General features: G+C 38.7%; 1 protein-coding gene across 12 annotated transcripts in view; it reads left to right on the plus strand.

Annotated features, from left to right (window-relative positions):
* The window catches only part of ABI3BP (ABI family member 3 binding protein), a 252,995-nt gene that overhangs the window by 44,447 nt on the left and 189,887 nt on the right, over nucleotides 1-18,661 (plus strand). For all 12 annotated transcript variants that reach the window (XM_082624917.1, XM_082624921.1, XM_082624922.1 and 9 more), the window contains exon 2: nucleotides 8,844-9,023. In XM_082624917.1, coding sequence (XP_082481043.1) covers nucleotides 8,844-9,023 — 180 coding nt within the window. The remainder of the gene's footprint in view (nucleotides 1-8,843; nucleotides 9,024-18,661) is intronic.

Consider the following 18,661-nt stretch of genomic DNA (forward strand, 5'->3'; position numbering starts at 1 on the left):
CTAATTGGGGGACTCCTCTTTAAGAACCCTGGCACGGAGCCTATCCGTTTTTCCATCAGGAGGACCTACTGTTATCATGCCTTACTTTAAATAACAAGAACATGTAAGCAAATCACCTCCAGGATTTTCATGAAATCAAGCACAGAAAGAACGAAAAGAAAGGAATGAGTTTTGTTAAGTCCCTTAGCCTTTTCTTCTTTTTCTTTTACATGTATTAAAAAATAATAATTACTAAGAATCTACCAGTTGTCTAAAGCAGTACAGAAAAAGTATTACAAAACAGATTTTGATATCTACTTTCCTACCTGAATTTGGCATATCCTCATGGCATAAAAACTATTTTGGTGACCAGTTTAATAAAACCAAAGGGACACATTTGTTATATATCCTTTTGTTCCACCCCTTCCATCAGATCTAGAGCCCTTCTATTGTAGCTGCATTGAACAAATTGTTCTAATCATGCTGCACTGAAATAGTTGACTTCTTTATGTGCCTAATTTACTAGGATGCACAATCTTTGTGATCAGATAGGTCATATTTGAATTGGTGTCACTAACGCCTAGTACCTTGTTGTAAGTGAATGGATACAATGAAAAGCAGATGAGTAAAAATACTAATTCCCCAAATTCCCCAAAGCAAATATAGATTTTATTTAGACTTTGTAGTTGTTTGAAGCGAAACACGTTACTGCCTCCTTTCCCTTATAGCAAATATATGGTCATTGATTGCATGTAGTTGCCCCTCCTACCCACCCCCTGGGGAAAAGAAAACAAACAAAAGAACCCCAGCATGCTTCAGACTTTAAAGACTAATTTTGGGAGAATTAGATCAAGGAAGTGTGTGCAAGTGACAACTGTATATGTCTCAGGATAAGATTTCTCCTTAAGGATGAGAGGCTATTGATTTAGAAGGTAGTCTACGAAAAGTAATTTTCCTGCTGGGCTATTGGTTGGGTTATAAAGTAGGTAATGAAGTTTTTGCTCCTTTGGTAAAACCGTTAGCCCTGCCAAGTGGTGCTGAAATATCAACATTGGCAGGTTCAGTCTAATTCAGTCATCCAAAGTCACCAGACGGTGAAGTATTGGCCTGAGGAATCAGGGCATTGGGAATTCTTACCCAAGTGGAAACTGTGGTTGAAACCGTGGTTGTTTTAGCTGAAATGGAACTCACTTACACAAACAGCTGGGCAAATAGATATAAAGTGCCCCATTAGGAAGAAAACATTTTCTCCCTCAGATTTTTGGCAAAATGTCATTTCTTTCTGAATTCAATAGCAAAACATCCTCTGTGTAGCTGATGACCATAATGTCCTAATAAAAAGTTAACTAGTTGACTCCTGGAGGGTGTTAGTTCTATGGGAATTGTTCGGGTGTGGCTTCTGAGGGGAGCTCTCCAGGTAAGCTGGACTTTTTATTTCCTGAACTCTGACAGCACATGCTGCCTGTGAGCACATGTCCTCCAGCTGGCAGTCTCACCTCAGGGCACAGGAGAGGGAGCAGCCTGCTCTGCTTGAGCTGGAGCAGAGATCACGGGACGCTCTGCTGTGAGCTTCTTGCTAACATTGATCCTGTATGTAAAGTCAAATTGTGAGTTTATTTAAAGCCCCCCAGTCCCTGGCTTTGGCAGCTGTCCATGTGGCTTATGGGACTTTAACCACAACTTTTTTCCTATACTTTTTAAAAAATGCCATCTTTCCTTAGATTTATAAAAATCTTGCTTTATATATATCTAAATTATTTTAATCAGGATTTTTTCTTATGCTTTCAGATATTTTCTTACATATTCTTAAAAGGTATTTCTTATATACTTTCTTTTTTATTGAAGTATAGTTGATATATAACATGTAAATTATAGGTGTACCATATAGTGATTCACAATTTTTAAATGTTATACTCCATTTATAGTTATTATAAAATATTTGCTATATTCCCCATGTTGTACAATATATCCTTGTAGATTATTTTATACCTAATAGTTTGTACCTCTCAATCCCCTGCCCCTATATTTCCCCTTTCTCCTTCCTTCTCCCCACTGGTAACTACTAATTTCTTCTCTATATCTGTGAGTCTGCTTTTTTTGTCATATTCACTAGTTTGTTGTATTTTTTAGATTCCATGTGTAAGTGATATCTTACAGTATTTATCTTTGTCTGACTTACTTCGCTTAGCATAATGCCCTTCAAGTCCACCCATGTTGCTGCAAATGACAAAATTTAATTCTTTTATTATGGCTGAGTAATATTCCATTGTATGTATATACCACATATTTATCCATTCACCTGTTGCTGGACACTTAGATTGCTTCCATACATATATTCTTATATTGTAAAAAACACAAGGGATGCCTTCTGTTCACCTCTAAATCTGTGTGCTATTAATTCATCATTTCCTGAATGCCCAGAATCCCTTTTCCTCTATTGTTCTTATTTAGATCCCTGATTCATCATCTGAGTTGTATATATTTGGTGAAGTAATTTCATTTGTAAGTTAGGGAGCACAATGTCGAAAGTGTTTGTAGCTGGGTCTCTATCTTCCTTATGCCAGGCAACCCGCCACCCAAAGCCCCTCATTACCAGTGACAGCAGAATCAGAAGGTAGGGAAGATAGAAATCAAAGGCATGAAGTAAAAAGGCCGGGGTGGGTGGGTGGGAGCAGTTTGAGACCTATGGGAAGAGATTAGAGAATTTCAAGATGGCTACCTTTACCAAATTGCCCACTTTTGTAAATAGCAATTATTTTTGCATCATCTTTGTGAATGTGGCTGCCATATAGGGCCGTAAATAAAAGATGGTTTGAATGGTACCATTTAGACTTTTGCAATGCGCAACTTAAACAACTGTCATTGACATCCCTGTTTCTGGAAGACATGTTGTAGAGCTGCTCCGTGTTTACTGCACACTAGCTCTTTGTAAGTTCTCAAAAATTCTTCACTGGGCCTTGGTAAAGAGTTGGGAAGAGAGTGATAGAGAATCTGTGGGGTTTTGAGGAAGAATTCCTATCTGGAGAGCCAGAGAGCCAGGATACCATGAGATATATGGGGTTAATAGTAAGAATATAACAACTTGAAATTTTAAAAGGATTTGTCTAGTGTTATTCTGTGAGCGCTTTTAATTATGATTCTGAATACACACACCCCCACCACCACCATCATCACCAAAGCAATTTAATTTAATTCCTTCCACCTATCTTGTCTGGCATGCCATCATGCCGTGCAGAATGGGCCCGGACTTCCCTTTTCTTCGAAACCATCTTGCACGGACTTTCCTTCTGATGGAAGGTTATTCAAGCATCCTGCCATTACAGCACTTGTAGAAGTAGTTTTTATAATACCCAATATTATTTGATTAATAGCGATATTTAATCTTCATTCTTCTTAAAATATCTAACTGAAGGTGCCGTGCTTTTCTTGCTATGGAAAATTTCTAGTCATGTCACTGGCTTTCAGGTGGCTGTTATTGGTAAGAAAAGCCATGTTATAAACTGCAGATTACACATTTCTACTGAATGATCAGGAACAATTGAAGACACTTGTCTAATTGCCTTGGTCACTCCTTTTACCTTATGGCTGTCACAGAAAAATTAATGTAATTCCACATGGTTTTCTTTCTCCTTCTAACATCTTTCCTTGGATCATGGTACCAGGACAGGTAGAGTAATGTGAGCACCACTGTTATATGATACCTTTTTCACTCCCTAAGAATTAAAACAAATGTTAAATTATTGCCAAGTCCCATGTTAAAATTATGGTTTGTGTAACAGCATTATAGTTCAGTTAAACACAATCTATGCCATCAGCTGTGATTTGGGGGGGAAACTTTTGAATGTGTTATCAGACAGTAACTGCCCTGTTTAATACATAAACTTGAGATGTGACATCTTGGTAGTTCCTTAATTAGCTGCTCTGATCATGAAGGAATTGGAATGTTTCCACTTGCAAGCTAACTGTCTGAGAAGAACACACAATACATCTGAAACTTAGAATGTTCAGTTCTTGGAGCATAGTAATGCCTGAAAAGGACTTGCTGCTTTTATATATGTACCATTTGTTTAATGGTGAATAATAATATTAGGCACTATTAAAACTACTTTCACCAGTGCTGTAATGGCAAGATGCTTGAATGTCCTCCCATCAGGAGAGTCTGTATAAGGTGATTACAGAGGTGAGGAAGATTTGGCTCATTCTACAGTGGCATTATGGTAAACCAGAGAGATTCAACCACATTGAAATGCTGTTCTGTTTTACTGCTGGGTCATATCCCACTGTATGGATAAGCCATCATTTTTTTTATCCATTTAGCAGGTGATGGACATTTAGGTTCTTTCCATTTTGGTGCTGCTTTGAATATCTGCACACAAGTCTTTGCATAAACTTATATTTTCATTTTTCCTGAGTAAATACCTAGGAATGAAATTGATGGGTTATTTGGTATTATTTGGTAACTGACCAACGGTTTTCATCAGTGGTGAAACTTCATGAAACATTTAACATTCATACTCAAAATGTATGAGGGCTCCAGTTGCTCCAAATTCTGCATAACACTTGTTATTGACAGTCTTTTCATTTTTGCCATTCTTTTTTTTTTTTAGAATGAACTTTATTTATTTATTTATTTATGGCTGTGTTGGGTCTTTGTTTCTGTGCGAGGGCTTTCTCTAGCTGTGGCAAGTGGGGGCCTCTCACTATCGTGGCCTCTCTTGTTGTGGAGCACAGGCTCCGAGATATACCTTAAAATGTTGGGGAAATTGTTTAAGAATGTAAAATTGAATAGTCCAAACATTCATTTGAAGGGACACTTGAGGAACTTATTCAGATGAAAAGGACAAAAAAATTGCTTAACCATTTTGCTGAGCTCTGAAAGTGTCAGTGGGGTCAGAACTGAGTGAGCAAAGGGGTATTGAGGGAATCCATGCGGGGTGACAATGTGAGCATAGGTGTAGGGCCAGGGCCTCGTATGCATTGCAGAATGTGAGAAGATTTATACTGGCCAAAGAGAAATGAGCAATGTTGAGAAATAACAAATAGATAACTAATAAGGACTTACTGTATAGCACAGGGAACTCTACTCAATACTCTGTAATGGCCTACATGGGAAAAATAATCTAAAAAAGAGTGGATATATGTATATGTATAGCTGATTCACTTTCTGGTATACTAACACAATGTTGTAAATCAACTATTCTCCAATAAAATTGTTTTTAAAAAAGACAGAATTCATGTGTAGCAAGATAATAAAGTGATTTGAGTTCCTAGATCCAGTAAGGAACTGGGATGAGAGTCTCAAAATACTATTAAATTTGTGATGCTGTTTTGAGAAAAGATTTGTTTGTATGCTTTTTTCTTTCTCAGCACTTTTAAAAGTTTAGCTCTAGAGAGTAGTATGAATTGGAATTTTGGAGAAAGTAGGTCAGATAAATGCTAATTTATTCAAAAAGTTACATGATGTTGATGTATTTATTGACATAAATTATTAGCAAAAGGGAGAAAGACTGGAGTCATGAAAATTCTGGGCTGTTCTGTTTTATTGCTGGGTCATATCCCATTGTATGGATAAGCCATAATTTTTTTATCCATTCAACTGGTGATGGACATTTAGGTTAGAGGAAGCAAGAACACCTCCACTTTTGTTAGTCAGTAATTCTGTTTACAACCTTCCTTTTTCTCAGTTGGTACAGCCATCCTTCCCACTTTCCAAGGGGGGGAATAACATGGTACATCAGGCCACAGTCTGTGAGCAAAGGTCTAATGTGATGATGCTGTGGCTCTTGGCTCTTAGCCCAAAAAGAGTGCAACCTAAGTTCATGAAGATTCCTAATCTCTTCTTCCCAACAAGGTGTTGGAAACAGGCCAGTTGTTTTTTGATTTATTGTGAGATGCGATAACCTTATAAGGTAGCAGAATATTAACCCTAGATTAACTGTAGGGTTAATCTAGGTACATAACTAAGAAGGGGAAAATTGGCTTGACCAAAATCTGTGTTGTATATGTGAGATTATCTATCTGTCTATGTATCTATCTATGTATCTATCTATGTATGTATCTATCTATCTATGATTTTGATAAGGTGATATATATATATATATATATATATATATATATATATATATATCACCTTATCAAAATCTTATAAAGTTAGGACAAAACATTATCAGTTAGCCTCAATTTCAGCATTACGGTATGGGGGTTATCTACTCCTTACTCAGTTGGGTCATGACAAAGTTCTCAATAAAAATGAGAGCAGGAAGTCCAGCCTAGCGAGAACCTAAGATGTGGTTTTGACCCTGCACTTAACCTGCAGACTGATAGAGGTGTGGCTGCCCTCAATTTAGACATTTGTCCTATAAGAGAATTGGACTAGGTGAGCTGGAGATGAGTCTCCCTCAGACTTCTGGATAAGCTGCTTGGTGTCTCTGGGTTTTTTTGCCACAAGTGTAGCAATAGCAGTCAGAGAACCAAGAAGTTATAGAAATTTTATCAAATTTTTGGGAAGTACAAAGTGCTATGCACATACCTGGATATAGTAGTACCGACTGCTAAAGTAAGAGAGCGGTTCCCACAGCCTGGTCTCCAAGATGCGTTGTTTTTATTGCTTCAAAGGCCTAATGGAATCCTTCTATGTAGCTATATTGAGGTGACCCAGGATGACTTTTTTTTTTTTTTTTTTTTGGTGCGATACGCAGGCCTCTCACTGTTGTGGCCTCTCCCGTTGTGGAGCACAGGCTCCGGGACGTGCAGGCTCAGCGGCCATGGCTCACGGGCCCAGCCATTCCGCGGCACGTGGGATCTTCCCGGACCGGGGCACGAACCCGTGTCCCCTGCATCGGCAGGCGGACTCTCAACCACTGCGCCACCAGGGAAGCCCCAGGATGGCTTTTGACTGGAATAGTATAAATTTAGAGTGATAACTTTGGGAAACCCATACTATTTAGAGGTCCTGACTGGTATATATACAATATATATATATATACAATATATAATTAAGTTAGTATTTTTAAAATATGAATTCCCAGTGAAATAAAGAAAGAAAATAATTGAAGTCCACAATCTCTTATCTAAAACTCTCAGAGCCAGACTTGTTTTAGAATCTTTGGATTTTAGAAATGTACTAGGATGCCTAGACCATGTATTAAGTAACCTCTTCAGTGGGGTCTTGATCAGCACCCTTTAATTAAGCACATTTAATTATAGGAATTAAGATTCCTATAATTAGAATCTAGAAAAATGATACAGATGAACTTATTTGCAAAGTAGAAATAGAGTCACAGATGTAGAAAACAAACTTATGGTTACCAAGGGGGGAAGGTAGGGTGGGATGAATTGGGAGATTGGGACTGACATATGTACACTACTATGTATAAAATAGATAACTAATGAGAACCTCCTGTATAGCACTGGAAACTCTACTCAGTGCTCTGTGGTGAGCTAAATGGGAAGGGAATCTAAAAAGAGTGGAGATAGATAGATAGATAAACTCATTCACTTTGTTGTACAGCAGAAACTAACACAACATTGTAAAGCAACTATACTCCAATAAAAATTAATTTAAAAAAAGATTCCTATAATTAAACATGTGAATAAGTCACACTAACTATTCAGTGAGATTAAAGAAAGACTAAGTGGCCTCGTAACAGTTCAGATTGAGTTTTGTTGCCAAATTAGTTTGACATGAACTTACGAAAACCTAACAAAGCTTTTTTGGATTTCTAAATGGTGACTAACGGGCTTTGGATGGACCTGATTAAGTAACCAATTATCGAGCAATTACTGTGTACCAGCTTTAAGATATTGCCATTTTCACTAACCTTTGTAAACAACCTGTCAAAGTAGACATGGTTATCCATAATTTACAAATCAAGAAAGAAGCCTCAAGCACAGGTTAGTGAACAGCCAGGGCACACTTATAAGTATATGGCAGAGCTGCAGTTTGGACCCAGCTCCTTCTGGCCCCAAAGACAAAAGACAATGTTGTTTCCTCATTGCATGGTCAAGACCTTTGGTTAGTGTGAGTGTCCATCCCTGTTGCCTTCATAGTTAAATAATAATAATAATAATAATAATAATAATAATGCCTTGAAAATATAGAGTTTCTCTGCTTACTCTGCAGTCTCTCTGGGGAAGTTCACCCAATAATCATTTATAAACTAAAGACACCCAGATGGATCTGGACCCCATTTGTGAGCATCACACTTAGATAGTCAACTTACTGTTGGACATTTCTAACAGTAAGTTGACTATCAGTGAGACAACAGTCAGTTGTCTCACTGACCCAGTGAACTCCAAATGGAACTAATCGTCTTTCTTCTCAGCCCTGCTCCTTTTAGAATCCCTTATTCTACTATCTCAGTTACCCCTAAGCCAAAACCCACCCACTTCCCTCCCTTTCCAACTCTGTTAATCACTGAGTCCTGCGAGGATCCTGCTAGAGACCAGCACTGAGGAGGATGGGGGTTTTAAAGTGCAGTAATTCAATTTACCAATAAGAAATTTCAGATCCTTTCACCATGTCCAGATAGGATGTATAAAATGAAGGTTCTGACCAACTGTGGATAGCCAAGATAGCCGTGAATCCCATTTACCTGCCCAATAATAAACTACAAAATATTAAACCCTAAGATTTTACTTTGTATTCTAGACTGCTTTTGCTTTATATGTTATTAAGTCTGTTTTCTTTGATCTCAATATTACCTGTATTTTAGCTATTTTGGTGGGTGTGCTGTGATCTTGAGTAGCTAGATATCACGATTTCCAATAACAATGCCTCTAGCCAGTAAGTTTGGATCCAAATTTGTCTTGGGATGCTAAAGAGGTGAAGTAACAGCCACCTATATTTTCGTTCCCATCTTTAGGTAAAAGGCCAAACCTGAAGGTCCACATCAATACCACAAGTGACTCCATCCTCTTGAAGTTCCTGCGTCCAAATCCTAATGTAAAACTGGAAGGTTTTCTCCTGGGATATGGAAGCAACTTATCACCAAACCAGTACTTCCCTCTTCCTGCGGAAGGGAAATACACTGAGGCCGTGGTCGGTAAGATCTTTGGGTTTCAGGTGTAGGAAGAAGAGGTAAAAGGTAATGCGTGTTATATGATACATAAATCTCGAAGCATCATTTTTTCTGTACCCTCAGCCAAACCAAATGCCATAATTACAAAACACCTTCATAATTGTTGTAACCCATAGCACAATTTTTTACATTAAAAAATATGTAATGCATACTCTGCTTATACTGCAGAAATAATCAGCTTCATTGCCATTATACCTACAGTCCCTGACCACATAACTAAACTTGCACAGGGAAAAAAAACTAGCTAAAATACCTTAAATCTCTCATAGCTTGTTTATGTGGTTAATTTTCCTCCCTGCTATGTCTTTACTTTCTTCTGGTGGAAAATACCCTCTTCAACTTTCTGGGTGTCTATTCATGCCAAGATACCTTTAAAAAGAAAAGACAGTGTGTTACATTTAAAAATTTTTAGGGTATTTCAGACAAAAAGATTAAAGTTTGTATTTGTGTTATGAAATTTTACATTTCTTTGAACATATTTTTAATCACATTAAAATGTAATTTGAAGATGTAGGTACCTTCAAGCCTTCTCCAGAAAAATTATTTGCAAATAAAAGGATTTTAAAGGATAACATTTTTTTAAAAAGGGATCATCTATTTAAAATGCTGTCAAAGGCTTCCTGAATAGCCTAAGATGAGATTTATATTTTGATCCACTGCTAGGATTATTGCTAAACAGTCTTTTCATGAACTTCCGAAGTTTAATCCTATAACTTGAACTACTGTAGACCAGATCTGACATTCATGCATATATGTAGCAATGTTGAAGATGAATCTATTTTGTCCTGCAGCCCTTTGTTCTCATAGAGAAGTCTCTGTTGTACTTTAAAATTAGGCAAGCGGGCTTCCCTGGTGGCGCAGTGGTTGAGAGTCCGCCTGCCGATGCAGGGGACACGGGTTTGTGCCCCGGTCTGGGAAGATCCCACATGCCACGGAGCAGCTAGGCCCGTGAGCCATGGCCACTGAGCCTGCGCATCCGGAGCCTGTGCTCCTCAACGGGAGAGACCACAACAGTGGGAGGCCCGCATACTGCAAAAAAAAAAAAAAAAAAAAAAAAAAAAGATCTCTAAGCACAAAGATTCCCAAACTTCTCCTGGAAGGCTCTTGCAAGCAGCATTTTTTAAACTCTTACCTTATCCTTTAGATCAATGTGCTCTTTTTATCTCCTTTCTCTTCTAGTTTTCTGGTGGAAAAGGAAAAACACATTCCTCTTAGATACTTCCTTTTCCATCTTTCTTTATGCCAAGGAATCTGTGTACTTCTACTTTTATTACTTCAAAATGGACTTGCATTTCCAAATTAAATGTTATTCTCTGATTGCTTAAATTGATTATTTACAGTTTTTTTAATGATTATGATTGTAATAATGGCTCTTAAATGATTAAACAGCTGTGTATTAGTTTTCAATTGCCACTATAACAAATTACCACAAACTTGGTGGCTTAAAACATCACAAATTTATTATCTTACAGTTCTGTATGTCAGAAGCCCAATGTGGGTCTCTCTAGGCTAAAGTCGAGGTTGTAGGCAGGGCTGCATTCCTTTCTGGAGGCTCTGAGGGGAGAATCTGTTTCCCTGCTTTTTTGCAGCTTCTAGAGGGGCCCACATTCCTCTTCTACTTTCAAATCTAAGAAATAATACAAATGAATATATATATATATATATATATATATATATATATATATATGGTATATATATGTACACACAAAACAGAAAAAGACTCACAGATATAGAAAACAAACCAGTGGTTACCAAAGGGGAAAGGGAAGGGGGCAGGGGCAAGGGATTAAGAGATATGAGCTACTACGTATAAAATAGAAAAGCAACAAAGATATCTCATAGAGCACAGGAAATTATAGCCATTATTTTATAATAACCTTTGATGGAGTATAATCTGTAAGAATACTGAATCACTATGCTGTACACCTGAAACTAATATAATATTGTAAATCAACTATACTTCAATAAAAAAAATCCAACAACATTGGGTCAAACATTGCTCACACCACATCACTCTGATCTCTTCTGCCTTCCCTCTTCCACTTTTAAGGATCCTTGTGATTATATTGAGCCCACCTGGATAATCCAGGCTACTCTCCATATTTCAAGGTCAGTGGATCAACAATCTTAATTGTATCTGCAACCTTAATTCTCCTGTGTCGTGTAACCTAAGATATTCACAGGTCCTGAAGATGAGGATGTGGGCAATCTTTGAGGGCTATTATTCTGCCGGGCACAGACTGTATGTTTGAAACTTGTGTCTCTATTCTATTCCCTTTCTGCTACCAATTTATAGTATGGTCATTCTCAATTCTGTTCTTCTGTAAAACAGTAATATAGTCTATTTTTCACAGATGTGCTGTGGGCATGTTAGTGAATTCATGATCATAAAGTGATGAGTTGAAATCCCTTGGGTCCAAGTTGCAAGAGCAAAGAATTTTTATTTCTTTATGGAAAAAAAGCATCACTTATAGCCCCTCTTCTTACTTTATTCTGTAAGAGGATAGTAGTATTTCTTCAGTTGCACCAAACTATACCCAAATATTGTAACTTACTTTCGTTTTCGAAACAAATATTAAGTGTCACTTTGTTTGACTCATTCCGCTTCTTGATGTGTTTAAGAGATCCCACCACTGAAATGAGAAGCTGTTGATCATTCAGAAATATTGAAGTTAACACTTAGTGATATGTGGACTAATACTCCTACTAAATAATCATTTATAAGCATTTCTACTTTTATTTTAATATCTATCTATCTAGTATTGACAGGTATTTTCAAAAGTCACTTGCTGGTCTTACATGTAAAAATAAAAAACAAACTATCCCCTTTTGCTATTTTGGAAATTAAGATTCATATGAAACGCCTGTAAAACTTTTACTTCTGTAGAATCTTCTAAGGTTTTTGTAGATTAATTGGAGCAGTAGAAAAAGTAGTATTTTCCCAGGTGGCTATTAATAACCATTAATGGCCTTGAGTCCTGCAATGATGTGCTAAAATATGATTCTTGTATAATAGATCTGCTAGTTTCCCATATCCTTTTTTCCCACATCATGAATGTTCTCATTTCTGGCTTACACATTCACTTTTTGCTTTGTTACTTTTATGTTCAGCTGTTGGTAATTTTGCAAACATCCAAAAAAGGAAAAAACAGAATTTTTTGACATTGAATCTTTATAGACTCATACTTTATGATGTTCTCTTGACCTCTGAAAACACTTTAATCAGCGTCACCTGGGAAGGAAAAAGTTACATTCCATCAGTTTTGTAGAGCAAGTTAAGGAGTTATTTTAGTATCCTTACTGCAAAAAAAGCTTAAATTGGAAAAAAGTCATATATATTTATCACCACCAGGAATTCTGATTTAAGGATTTGTCTTCCAACCAGGTGTTAGGACTCCAAAGGCATATAAGAGGGCAAATTGCTTAATCCTCATGTTCTCACAGCTGCTAACCTTTACATTCACCGCCCTAAGAGAGCGAGTTTCTCACACTGAGCCTCTCAGTTACTCGCCCTGGTCGCCATCTTGCCGGTAACCCCTCAGAGTGATTCCTGCTAGGGAGGAGGAGGACGCGATACCGATAGCCCTGAGGTGCTCTGCCCTGGAGAGATCCTGGACCAGAGTGCTAACATCTACATTCTAGGAAAGATCCTCCTCTGCCTGGAGAGGCAGCACCATGTGGGGAAAGACTATGTATGTTTTCAGGGAGACGGACCTGGGTTCAAGCTCAACACAACTACTTACTATGGGAGTAGTTCTGGGTAAGTCATTGAGCTTCTCTCAGTTTCATTTTTTTCATCTATAAAATAGAAAAGTAATCAGGAGTGTTGTGAAGACTATAAATAAATTATTATGATAAGACTAACATAAACCCTAGCACAGAGTAGGTATGTTTTATAATTTTTGTTAGTTGCTTTTATAACAAACGGAGTGGTTTTAGATAATATACCTAACTTTCTGAGCTTTGTTTCAGTTGCTAATAATGAATGGACTAAATCACTGGTAAAGTTTTGGTCAGCTCTAAGATTTTAGCGCTTAGATTAAAAAAACCTTAGTCTAAGTAATAGTCCTGTGCTTTCATTTTCTGTTGTTTGTTTTTTGGAGGATGCAGTGTCAGTAAAATTGCAGAGGTAGATTGTTTTAGCAGAGCTGTCAGTAACTGAAAAGAAGTAACCGTGCTTACCTGTCTACCGCAACTAAGAAGTGTTTTCTTGGAAAGGATAACTCCCCAAACTGATTAAGAAACAAAAGAAGCAAAAGCTAAGACTGTGACACAGCACTCTTGGCGCACACACAAGTGTCTTCCATAGTCACCATCTTTTAGTCCTAAAGGGGGGATTCCCTTTCAGTGCAATTGGCTGAATAGCATTGTCAGGTGACTCTTATTAGAGTTTCACAGCTGCGGCCTCCAAAGGAGAAAGTGAATCCTCACAAGATACAGCTGAAAGGGTTTGGCATCCCTAGATTTCACTTTTCTTGTCTCTGTCTTACAAAGCAATTTTTAGCAAGAACATGGCAAGAATTTTGACCTGTCCTACTAAATATAGATCAAAATAAGACCTTGCCACTGTTTCATTTATTTTAACTGATGGTATTTTTATCTTAACAAGTTCAGGCCAAAGTATAATCATCAGTTTCTTATTCTGACATTTCTTGTTTGCTTTTATTTCACTGGGGAAAATTAATTTTAAAATTTTTTGAATAAAATTTATTTACAATGATTCAGATATGAAAATTATATGCTTATAAATGCAATTTATATTCCTGTATATTATTAACACCCCTTACAAGTTTTGCCCTTAATTTTTACATTTGTATAGAAAGCAAGAGCAAATGCACAGTTTTCTCTCATCATTGCAACCCTTAGAACTTCAGCTGTCCTTTTCATCATAAAAATATTTAAGCATGCTCTATTCATTTTTATGGAAGTGGGATGAAATACAAAATAATAGATATTCTACTATTTCTTACAGGGAAAGATAAATATTACCTAATGACAAAAAACAAGTGAATATTTATTGTGGTAAGTGCCACAAGGAAGGTGATGGTGGATTCACTGAAGAAAAATAGCTGGAGGTTGAAAATAACTGAAGGAACTATATAAGGAATTAATTAAGCTGAAAAATAACTAGTGAAAACGGGCAAGGTAAACTAACAGGAAGAAAAGATACAGTGTCAGCCATTGAAGCCAGCTCAGTTCTCCTCATCTCTGGCAGAATTAACAAGAGACTGAGCAGAAAGAGCAAAATAGCAGCCTGCGGTGAATACAGGGTAGTCCCAAAATGCAGATGAGGGATATGATAGTTAGGCAGGGGTAGGTAGTAGTATTACTGCCCTTTTACACATAAGAAAACTGAACCTCTGAGAGTTTTAAGTAAACTTCCCAAAGTGCCTCAGATGGTAAATAACACCAGGGTTTGAACCCAGGAAGTCTGGCTCAAGAACCTGAGCTCTGAAACACTGCACTCTACCGCCTCTCAAAACGTAAGGAATTTTATCTGTTCTTCTACGGCGGAAAGTACACACAAGCCCATGATTTGTTGCTTCTATAATGTCCTTTATTTTATTTACTTACTTTTTTCTTTTTATAATGTCCTTTAAATAGTAAACAGACAAAAAAAAAGGCCATGTATCATGGAAGGAGGCATTGGCTACCTAACTCATTAAGGTTTAAATGAGTTAAAATATGTAAAGCAGTTCCTATGTCCCCAAAACTTGGTCTCTTCTACCCATACCACCACCACCATCTTTCTTTATTGTAAGCTGCCCATCTGTCAAGCCCTACTGCCCCTACTCTTCCTAAGGCCATATCTGGCCAAGGAAGGCAACATTTTTGTCTCTCACCATGAATATCCTAGAGGCTAAGCATTTTCTTTGACCATCATTCTTAATAAATTCCTATTTGTTTTTATTTTGGTGTGTCTAGTCTGTTCCCAGACTCTATACAAATAGAAAACTCCCAGGAGCTAAGGACCCTAGAAGCCTTAGATTTCTTTTTCACCTCCAATGTTGTCATAATTTAGAAGCATGATGAGTGAATGAATGGGTGAGAGTCAAGGGAGAGACCCAGGAAGTCTGAAACAGCTGTGGGTCACATTTAAGATGGATTTTTCTCTTCTGTTTAAAACTATTTCTTACTTAGTTCTTTCTCTGGAAATGGTTTTATCACTGGGAAGTATTTGGCTTTAAATAGTCAAGATTAATCCAGATTTTTCATTGAATAAATAGGAATCTCAGAATCACTTGATTTTCCTCCAAGGTGCAAAATTTAGCAGAACTTGAGTAAGCTTCAAAGGGGAATTTTTAAAGAAAGTGGCCTAGTGGGTACCAATTTCTTAATAAATGTTATGCCACCACTGAAACAATTCGCCATGAGTTTATACCAGAAAAGCCTTGTTTGATGACAGATGCCCATTTCACCTATTTTGATAAAGGTAACATCTTTTCAAAGTTCTATTTTTTCTATTGGATTCAACTATAATGGTCTTCCTGATCTCACCAAACAATAGATAAACTGGCTCCAAATTTATCATTTCTTGGAAATACAATAAAAGAAACTCAATATTCTAATATAAAGCACAACAATTTTTTTCAAAGGTACTGCACAGTGAACTGAGACCAAAATCTAACTTTTAAAATTTTATTCTTAATTATTTCTAGAAGGATTCCCCAAAATAGCATATGGCCCTTTTGTCATGGGTCAGAAGTATACCCTGTTGCAGATTTATGGCAAGAGGCTTGTTGATGAGAAGTGGTCTTAGAAAGATAGCTGCCAATAGGAGGATAAATTAGAGGGTTATCTGGGACAGATACTAGATAATGTTTAGACTTTATAATTTCCTTTATTTTTAGGAATGCATCTCAAAACCAAGGACTACAATCAAATCCTAGTTTCCTAACTACCCATATATTATTTCCTTAAACATTTTACTTTCTCTGGACACAACACTCTGTCACATACTGATCCCGTCTGAAGTGCTATGCTGTGAGCGCCAGCATTTAGTCACATTCTGGTTTGGATTGTTCCATTTTCATTATTTTGTTTTTGTTTTCACTAGTCATGTCTCACCAACCAAACAGGTGCTCAGGGTGAGAGCTGACTCTCACCATCCCTCGTGTACTCCATGATCAGGGTCAATAGATCTGTGGATGTAGCAACTGACTCCCCAGAATCTGCTGGGAATTTGCTGGGCAGGTCTCCCAGTCAACACAATAAAGTCCCTCTTTGCCTGGGGTAGAAATCTCTAGGAGAAAAAAAATGATGTAACTGGCTTAGAGCGTTGACTCTACCCTATTTCTCAGGCCTGGTTATGGTTTACACCTGCTGTTCTGGCTTAATTATTAATGGTGCTCCCATTTCTCTCAAAAGTGTCCCAGTTTAGTTGAAAAATTATGTACATAAAACACACGTGGGAGAAAGCCTTGAATTCTTAGCATCATCCCCCAGTCTTTCATCACCTGATTCCAAGCTAATAGGTCAGCCTTTTCTCTGCCACTGGGGGTACTCCTCAAGGAGAAGAGGTTTGCCACAGGTTGGCCTGATGCATTTCATGAACAAGGCTGAGTGCATAGTAGCCTCTCACCAAATGCTGGAGTGGAGGTTCTCACCAACCCACGAGCTGATGCTTTAATGTCATTGGGCACCTACAACATGCTGGGCCAAGGGCTTTACAGAGACGGGTCATTGATTCCTTACAGCAACCCCTTGATGCAGCTACTATTAGCATCCTCTTCTTCCCAATGAAGACAGTAAATCCCTGAGAAGTGAAGGAGTCTGCAGGTGGCAGGCTGGCTCTAAAGCCCATGCATTTGACTACCATGCCATAGTGCTTTCCCCATGGCATCTAAGTGTTCTGTGACCTTTGAACCCTATGTACAAACTCACCTCCTGGGAATTATTCCTGACCCCTCAACCCCCGCATGGTAACGCTGACTGAGCATTTAAAAAGAAAGAAAACACCTTGCTGATTTGAAGGCTCTGGTTTACCACCTAATAGTTAACATGATCTAGCTTTATTATTTGAAAGGAAAATATCCAAAGTCCCAACTTTTCAGTCATATTTCCTGTAGAGATAACATTAACAAAGTGATGCATTCACTGGAAAATGTGTGTGTGTGCAGGCTCTTCATCAAGAGCGAGCCCTTGCCAAACATTAAACAAGTTCACAGACAACACCCTACATTAAATTTCTCTGTGGGGTGCACATATAAAACACAGGCAAGGAAAAAACAACCGGCGATGAAGTCAACAGGTTTAATGTCTAACAGGTCTCTGCGCTAGGAAAGGCTGGGTGCTGGCTGTGGCAGCAAGTGGTAGGGGAAAGTGTTTGTTAAGTATTGGTTTCCAGGGTCAGGGAGAGAATTTGTCAGCGCTTGCAAGTGAGGCAGGGTTAGCTTGGGACAGTGGCTGAGTGAGAAGCTCCAGACTGAAAGCCAGGATGACAGGAAATGAAGAATTACCTGGTCCATCTGGGTTGTGGTCAGGAGGCAGGGTGGGATTGGGAATGGAGGGGCAGGTCGGGTGTGGCTTCCTGGGCCTGTGACCCGTGCACTCAGAGGAGCCCTGCAGTGAAGTTTAATGCTTTGCTGTCTTGGAAATTTTAGTAAGCTTACCTTTCAGTTTTATCTCATCAGTGAGGTGGGATGGGACAACGGTGTGTGCGCTGAGGGCTTGGCGCCTGGGCTCTTGTCTTTGTCTGCCACACTCTCCCTTAATTTGCTTCTCAACTGCCTGGTCCCCCACCTGCTGCTGTAGGCCTTCCTCTTCCCACCTCCACTTAGCAACTACTGCTGTCCTCCACCTTCCGCAGGGACTTGGGTGTGGATGCAGGGAGGGTCCGGTGGGCACCTCCCCGCTTGGTGACATCTGGCAGGATATGCTGGCAGCAGTCCCCGCACTGGCTGGCAATGACACAGTGCATTAGCTTCTTTCCCACCCCCATTCAGGTAGCTCTGTCCTAGGACTGAGGTTACAATCCCTTGGGGTCTGTGGGTTCTGATGGTGGGCCTTTGGGAAAGGGAGACTGGCTTTTTTATGCCCTGGGGGCTGAGGTGTGGGCTAAGGTGCTTTGATGCTGAGGCTGCCTCTGGTGGGAAAGGGTCCCACACAGTCAGGAGAGAGGGGATGGGGGGAGGTGAGGGTTTGCACACCTCTGCAGGGCACAACATGAAATAGCCAGTAAATACCATGACAGGTCAAGACAGAGTCCATGAAAGAGAGAAAATGTTTTATATTTTGGTGTCTTTAATGTTACTTTTAAAAGAGCATATCCATCGTTTGATTTTTGCATTGATGGGGGTCATAAACTTACGTAGTAAGCACCAGGCGAAGTGTGTATTTTCAGTAGCTTTGCCTCCCCAGCTCTCACCAAAATTATAGGAAAACTCTCAGAAAAAGTTTTCAGCAATGTCTTCCACATTGAAATCTGTCGTTGAAATGCTCCTCTGTTTGGAAAAAGGGTGCATCTTTCCTTCCAGACAGCCAACTGAAGAGCAAAGGAGTGTGGCAGAGCTTTCGGGGGTCCACCTTACAGTGTTTAGGAAAAGCCCCTCTGAACCTCTTCCATCCACCTCCGCCTTTTCCACGTCCTCTCTTCTCATCAA

This window comes from Mesoplodon mirus (assembly GCF_964341445.2).
Source record: "Mesoplodon mirus genome assembly, chromosome: 6".
Lineage (NCBI taxonomy): Eukaryota > Metazoa > Chordata > Mammalia > Artiodactyla > Ziphiidae > Mesoplodon > Mesoplodon mirus.